This window comes from Miniopterus schreibersii (genome assembly GCF_964146895.1).
Source record: "Miniopterus schreibersii genome assembly, chromosome: 2".
In the NCBI taxonomy this organism is placed as follows: Eukaryota; Metazoa; Chordata; class Mammalia; order Chiroptera; family Miniopteridae; genus Miniopterus; species Miniopterus schreibersii.
The window spans coordinates 143,016,788-143,024,830 of NC_138102.1; the positions used below are offsets into that span (position 1 = coordinate 143,016,788).

General features: G+C 43.8%; 1 protein-coding gene across 1 annotated transcript; it reads left to right on the forward strand.

The window, feature by feature from the left end:
• Positions 1–722: 722 nt before the first annotated feature.
• BCDIN3D (BCDIN3 domain containing RNA methyltransferase) lies at positions 723–6,073 on the forward strand. Its single transcript, XM_081128027.1, has 2 exons — positions 723–986; positions 4,628–6,073. The coding sequence occupies exons 1-2, from the start codon at positions 753–755 to the stop codon at positions 5,264–5,266; spliced, it is 873 nt and encodes a 290-aa protein (XP_080984153.1). The 5' UTR covers positions 723–752; the 3' UTR covers positions 5,267–6,073.
• The last annotated feature ends 1,970 nt before the right edge of the window (positions 6,074–8,043 follow it).

Genomic DNA, 8,043 nt, shown 5'->3' on the forward strand with positions numbered 1-8,043 from the left:
GCTAGTGACTAACTTCCTTGTGCCCCAAAGTCCTTATCTACATAAAAGGGACAGTATTTATCCCTGACAGTTGGTGTGAAGATTAAGTTTAATACATATAAAGAGCTTAGAAAAGTGTCTGACACCTGGTAAGCACTCTTAAGTGCTGGCTCTTAAGGCTTAGTCCTTACCTCTCGAGAGGGTCACAGTCTGCACTTGCTCTGTCCACCTGTCCCACCTGGCAGGCAGGGCCACTTGGGTCTTTTGACACCTCAAGTGACACATGGCTCCTGGCCACCCTTTCCTGACAACACGGGATAAACCGAATGCTGATTCCTGTGTCATAGTTTCACTGTGTGACCCTGGACACGTAATTTCTACTCTCTGGGTCTCACTTTATACATTTGTAAAGGAAGGAAGTTAGACCAAAATCGATTTACAAGATCCCAACGAACTCCTCGTTCCAGACAGTCCAAGTTGATGCTCGCTTCGGCAGCACATATACAGATAATCCAAGTTGAAACTATGTCCGCTTGGGGAAGTCACAACCACTCTGCTCGTTTCCTCACCTGTAAAATGGGGTAATACTACTAACCACCTCCCAGGTTAGGCGAGGCCTCTGTAACTTAAACCAAACGCCCCGTCAGCGCTCGCTCAGTGGGCGCCGCCCTCATACCCACGCGCCTTTGCCATTCAGCGCAGGCGCACTGGCGCCGCGGCCGCAGGTTCCCGACTTCCGGTTCCGCCGGGACAGAGACGCCGGACTGAGGCTAATGGCGGCGTCCACCGAACAGAACACCGGAGGCGTAGAGGAGGCCGCGGTGAAAGAGGGACCGCGAGTTCTGGAACCCGGCGCCGCCCCGTTCGGAAATTTCCCTCATTATTCCCGCTTCCACTCTCCAGAGGAACGGCTCCGCCTCCTGCCTCCGGAGCTGCTTAGCCGGCTCTTCCCTCAGGGTCCCGAGACGAAGCCGATTCTGGGGCTAGACGTGGGGTGTAACTCCGGGGTGAGTGAGAGGGGAGGGATCGGAGGTCAGGGAGTCCAGCGGTTGGCTGCCTCCATGTCCACTGGGGCTCTGGCCTGGGCGTAGCATCACACCTTTCCCAAAATTCGTTTAAAGGCGTAGCGTTGATGGACTCCGTGCTGCTACTATAGCTGCCCTTCAGGGTCCCGGCACCGTCTGTCTTAGGACTCTTGTGACGGAATTTTACTCAACTACGTGCGGAATTCCCGAGTCCCCGCCTCCGCGTTAGCCACCCCTAGGCCAAACCTCGGGTGGGAAGGGCCACCGTATCTGGGCTTCTGGCGCTTGCCTCATGTCCAGCGTGGCTGGCGACATGGCCGGGAGAGGGGGGGGTGGGGGCGTGGGGTTGGGATTGGTTTACTGGAAGAGATGAGCCAGGGAACAGAATCGTGCCTGGAATTAAGATTCGTGTGCCATTCGGTGCAGGACGGGCCCAGGAGTCAGGTTGATATTTCAGCAATGAGTTTACTGAGTACGCTGTAGAGGATTGAGAAGCAGAAACACAGCATCCTACTGGAGGAAGGCATTGCCACGTTTTATTATCGAAAAGTATAATGGTTATAGTTAAACCACATGCAAAATAGCGAAATGTCTCTCTGACACCAAATGCTTCAAAAGTTAATGCCCTCGCTCTACCTCCAGGAGCAGGAGAGGGTGGGGAGAATTTTATTGTGTTGCTGGGCATCCTCAGAAGAGATTTTGGTGGAGGGTTGAAGGCTATAGAGACACAGCTGATAAAGGGGAGGGGGCACTTGAATATAGACTCAAAGGTAGAATGAGCAAATGGGTGGGTGTCAGGGAGCCCCCTGCAAACATTTCTGCACTATAATGATGTAGGAAGTCAGATAGGAAAAGCAATGGAAAAGAGACTAGGTTTAAGGCTTAGGAAACCACAGATTTTAAAGTTGGCAGGGGTGTATATATACACAGTAGAGGCAGTTAACAAGGGCAGTAGTTCCCAACCTGGTTGTACATTTAGGGAGCAAGTCTTTACTCACCCTAAATCATCCTTTTCCTCTCTGCACAGTGGCAACTACTATTTATAATTTCTTGGGTATGCATACTATGTGTATACAAGCATTTATGTATGTATAAATATCTTCCCTCTTTTAGTTTTACAAATAGTAGACACTATTTTGCACCTTGCTTTTTTTGCCTTTTTATTGAATTTATTGGGGTGACATTGGTTAATCAGGTTTTATAGGATTCAGGTGTACAGTTCTATAATACATCATCTGTATATTGTATTGCACCTGGCTTTTCATTTAATAATTTGAAGGTCATTTATGTCACATCATTCTTTTAAGTAGCTTCATAATATTTTATTGTACAGATGTGCCATAATTTATGGGGTGCTTTGTTTAAATTTTAAAAATTCCTAGGCCCCATTCTAGACCTACTGAATTAGGATCTTGGGATATTAAGCCCTGAGTCTGTATTTTCTTTTTTAAACTTCCAAGGGACTCTAGGGCTGAGGAATTGAGGATGGAGAGGATGAAGAGATGTGGTGGAGGAGGGACTGGTGTGACAAAATGGCTGGTCAAACATGGGGCACACCCAAGATCAGATAGGAGGAGGGAGACAGCAAAGAAGTAAATAGATAGTAAGGAAATTAAGCGGCATAGTGTACAACCTTCCTACTCAAAGTGTGGTCCTCGATCTACAGCATTGGCATGACTTGGAAGCTTATTAGAAATAATCTCAGCCCCCACCCCAGTTTGCTAAATCAGCCTTTATTTTAACAAGATCTCTAGGTGATATGTATGCCCATTGAAGAGTGAGTAGCCTGGTGTAGAAGAAAGAACTGAACGTAGCCTAACTCTTGCTGTGTACTAACCATGTGACATTGGACAAGTAGTCTCTAGCCTCTAAGCCATAGTTTTTAAAATACAGTTGTTTTGGTGAACTATACCACACATAGCGAAAAGTGCATAAAACATAAATCTACACTTATGAATTATTATAAAGCAGATGATTTTATGACTACTTTCTAGATCAGGAATAAAACATTTTCAGTAGCCCACAAGTCCCCTATATGCCTTTTCCTGTTCATAAACCGCGCCCCCCTCCACCAAGAAGTAAGAACTAGCCTGACTTTTATTATTGTTTCTTTATAGCTCACTATTTTGATATCCCTAAACAATGAAGTTTAATCTTATCCATTTTTGAACTTCATATAAATGGAAGCTTATATATTTTCTTTTATGTCTTGCTCTTTTACTCAGCATTATAAATTTGTGAAAGTCATTCATACTGCTGCACTTCGCTGAATTCCTTCATTTTTAGCTGCTATTTAGTACTCCATCTTAATTACTACATCACATTTATTTATCCATGCCACTATTATAGAACATCTGGGTTGTTTCCAGCCACATTTCTTCACCTGCACAAAAGGCATAAATATTTCCTTACAGGATTGTTGAAAAGAGCAAATGAAGTAGTGAATAGGACAATGCCTTGGGAAAGATGTATAGAAGAACACAAGTTTGAGTTAGTAATAGTGGTTACAGAAGTCAAAGTTAGAGAAAGAGATAGTGACTTAAGAGTCAAAAAGTGCTAAGATGGTGAGAATCAGATCATTGAAGAAGGAGGTCAGCAGTGACTTGGGAGTGATGGGTGCAGAAGCAGAATAAGTCTCAGAGGGGGTGGTGAGGCATAGGATAGGTAGTAAAATTGAAGCTGTAGAATGAAGGCTGGGTGAGGACTTTTTGGAATGTATTTTCATAACCACCTGTCTGAGAAGCAGGTTTTTATAAGATGGTGCTTGCTCTATTCCTCACCTTCCTGGTAAGAACACTGGTGATGCCTCTGGAACCCTTCCCTCCTTACTGGAGCCTGAGATACCCAAAGAAAAAAACAAAAAGATAGCGAGTTTACCAGCATATTAAGCTGGAAAATACTGTTCTAGTTCCTTTCCTGCATCTCTTGGGCTGTAACTTTCAACCATACAACCCAATCTGCCATCAGAATCAGGAGAGCAAAGCTAGAAATGTTTCATTACAGCCTGTTACCCCTGGAGGGCGCTGAGAGCCTGCTTTGTGGAAAACTGTCCACCTTCCTTAGGTTATAGTTTTGGAGTCTCACATCCTCTAAAGCCAGGAGTAGGTGGCAGTGTAAGATAACAGGCTAAAATAAAAATAAGAAAGAACTTTCGGCCTGGCAAGGTGTGGCTCAGCAGTTGAGCATTGACCTAGGATCCAGGAGATCGCTGTTCGATTCCTGGTCAGGGCACATGCCCGGGTTGCAGGCTCGATCCCCAGTGGGGGGCTTGCAGGAGGCAGCCGATTAATGACTCTCTCATCATTGATGTTTCTATCTCTCTCTCCCTCTCCCTTCCTCTCTCTGAAATCAATAAGGATATATTAAAAACAAACAAACAAACAAAAAACTCTTGGACACGGACAAGTATGGTGATTGTAGGGGTTGGGGAGGTGGAGGTGGAAGAAGGTATGTATACGGGGGATAAATGGTGATGGGGAAAAAATAAAGATAAAATAAAAAAGATAAGGGGATAGACATCTGTAATACTGTAAACAAATTTTTAAAAAGAGGATAAGAGATAAGCTTCTCTTCTATTCACTGGTTGAAAGCTGCAGTGACAAAGCTCTTTTGGATTCCTCTAGGATCTAAGTGTGGCTCTGTACAAACACTTCCTTTCCCTACGTGATGGGGAGACCTACTCAGATGCCTCAAGAGAACTCCGTCTCCTCTGCTGTGACATAGATCCAGTCCTGGTGGAGCGAGCTGAAAAAGAATGCCCATTTCCTGATGCCTTGACTTTTATTACCCTGGACTTCATGAATCAAAGGAGCCGGAAAGTTCTCTTGAGCTCTTTCTTAAGCCAATTCGGACGCTCAGTTTTTGACATTGGCTTCTGCATGTCAATAACCATGTGGATTCATCTGAACCATGGGGACCAGGGCCTGTGGGAGTTCCTGGCTCACCTCTCCTCCCTCTGCCACTACCTCCTTGTGGAGCCACAGCCCTGGAAATGTTACCGGGCAGCTGCAAGGCGTCTTCGAAAGCTGGGCCTCCATGATTTTGACCACTTCCACTCCCTTGCCATCCGAGGTGATATGGCCAATCAGATTGTGCAGATCTTGACCCAGGACCATGGCATGGAATTAGTATGCTGCTTTGGTAACACCAGCTGGGACCGTAGCCTTCTGCTCTTCAGGGCAAAACAAACCACAGAGACTCATCCAATCCCTGAATCACTGATAGAAGGAAAAGAAAGGAACAAGTTAAGATTCGGGAGATAGTGAGATGAGAGGGGGAGAAGACCAGGAAAGAGATATTGAAAGGGTTCTCTTCTGAGAATTAAGTTCATTCTCCTTAATTCCTTAACAGTCCACTTCAAAACCTGGCAGAAGCTTTTGGCAAAATGTCCCAGATGCAACTGAAAAAAAAATCAATATCCGTTCCCCATTGTTTGGGATGATCCTGAAGGAGAATGCATCTGTGGAGCAATGACCTGAGCTGTCTGGATTGAGATGGCCTAGAGAAAGTGATCCTGTTTCTGGGATATGGAAGGAGCTGCTTTTGGTGGTTATTTAGAAAAGACCAGGCTAGCCTTAGGATGTGTCATTTCCCTGGGCCCCTTGAATCTGATTTAATTCATCATGCCTTTGGGCAAAACCTCACTATACTGTCTGAAAAAAGAATCACTGGCCTGGCTGAAGGTGAGGGTTAGTAGGAAAAACATCTTATCTTTCCAGGGCAAATCAAGTCTCTAACATGACCAGGCTCAGCACAGCAGTTACAGATACTAGGCAAGATGCATTGGCTGACATTTAAAAGATTTAAATTATTGGGGGGGTGGGGGAGTAAACAGAAGGAGACTTGACTTTGGGTGGTAAACATACAATATGTAGATGATGTATTACAGAATTGTACACCTGAAACCTAAATAATTAACCAATGTCACCCCAATAAATTCAATAATAAATACATAAATAAAAGATTTAAATTATGGACCCAAAATCCAACTGGTATAAATGAAATGAATGAAGTGGGATTATATATAATGTATATAATTGTATATAATAAAAGTGACGAGTATGGTTGAGAATGCCCTGTGAATCTGGGGTAGATAAGAAACTTCTGCTTTTACCCACTCTATCCAGGAAGGCTTCAGCTCAAGAAAAAAACCTCACCTAAGCTCAGAACAGAAAACAAGCCAGTGAATAAATTAATTCAGGACTTTTTGTTCAGCATTCTCTGCCAAAGCTCACCAGTATGGAGATGGGAGACACACACTAGTATGGGGGTGGGAATGTATGTGGAGAAGCATACATAAAACGTAGTCTATAATTGGATGAGTGCTGTGGGATAGTGTTGCTGATGCCTGTTAGGTTTTGATTTTTTTTTTTTTTTAATATATCGATTACAGAGGAAAAGAGAGGGAGAGAGAGAGATAGAAACATCAATGATGAGAGTCATTGATTTGCTGCCTCCTGCACGCCCCCAGCTGGGGATCGAGCCCGCAACCCGGGCATGTGCCCTGACCGGAAATCAAACCCTGATCACCTGGATCCTAGGTTGACGCTCAACCTCTGAGCCACGCCCAGCTGGGCAGGTTTTGATTTTTAAAACACCAATCAGTTGAATCCAAGGGAAAGTGGAAGATGGAGAAAGATGTTTGGTGAAGAGAAGATGGAAAAACAAAACATACCTAGGTAAGAAGGGAGATTGAGTTGATGAGCTTCAAAATCCCTAAGATCCTATTATTTTCTGAATTTAAGTTATAGAAGAAGGAGCAGGGAACAAGAGTCTGGACCATCAATTTCATGTTGCACCTCTTAACGGAGAAGTTACATTAAAGCTCCTGCTGAGGAATTTGAACTGTATGCATGGGAGAGCAGAAACCACTGCTGCCCTGCACAAAAGAGGGTGGGACTAAAACCTTCATTTAGAAAAAACAATTTTTCTATTTTGTGGTGGTTAATTGTGTTGGTTGGTGCCATTTCAAATCTCAATTAGATTCCAGTACTATTTTTCAGTCTTTATATTGCTGCTCCTGATCACTTTTATGCTAGTGACTCAGACTTTTACACTTCTACCCTTCTACCGGCTCTTGACTCTGCCCTGCTCCATTAATCTAAGCAAGTATCTTAACTACCAACTAATGTCATTCTTATTTGCTGTTGACAGGAAGTCTTTTCTTGCCCTCAGTCTTGAACTTCATCTTGCCTCCTTTTCACTTCTAAACCTACCCAGTGATCACCAAGTAATCTCTTCCTAAGTTCTTGATCCCAGCCTCTACTACTTCTCCCAAATTTTGCTTTATGGAGGATCCCTTTGGTGTCTCCTTGGCTTCATAAACTCCTTCCTGTGCACCTACCAGCATGTTCAATTCTCTCTCATCTTCAAAACCACTGATTTTTCCTGTGTCCTATCTTTTCCTCAAGCTTATGCAGTCTTTCCTTCCATATCTCCACCACCAAATGTGAGCAAATTCTTTGAAACAGTAGACCCCACAGCCTCTGCTCCCCAACTTCCCATTCATTAGTAACCTCCTGAATACCAAATCTGTGCCTCTTTTCAATCTTCCTCCTGGGCAGTGGCACCAGTCAACACTATTGACCCTTCTTGAACCTTTTGCTCTCCCTTGGTTTCTCCACCATACTTTCTTCCCTTTATTCTCTTCCTAGCTCTTAGTTTCTCACTACCCCATAAGCATTGGTTCAACTTTTAATTTGCATAAGTTACCTGGTAACTCCTGGATTCATCTCCAAAAACAGTGATGGGACTTAGGAATGTTTGTTTTTTTGTATTTTATTGTGGTACAATATACATAACATTTTAACCTTTATATATATTTTTTTATATATTTTAGATTATACATATTATATGTAATATATCAATTATATATTAATTGATTTTTAGAGAGGATGAAAGAGAGAAAGAGAGACAAACATTGATGTGAGAGCAGAACATCAATTGGCTGCCACCTGCACACCCCCTCTGGGAACCCAGGCATGTGCCCTGACTGGCAGTCAAACCAGCAACCTCTCGGTGTGCAGGGTGATGCCCAGTC

Bases quoted from the DNA above. Each gene is read 5' to 3' on its own strand.
- BCDIN3D (XM_081128027.1), top strand. From the start codon at position 753: ATGGCGGCGTCCACCGAACAGAACACCGGAGGCGTAGAGGAGGCCGCG. The intron at 987-4,627 runs GTGAGTGAGAGG...GGATTCCTCTAG, and splicing joins ACGTGGGGTGTAACTCCGGG to GATCTAAGTGTGGCTCTGTA.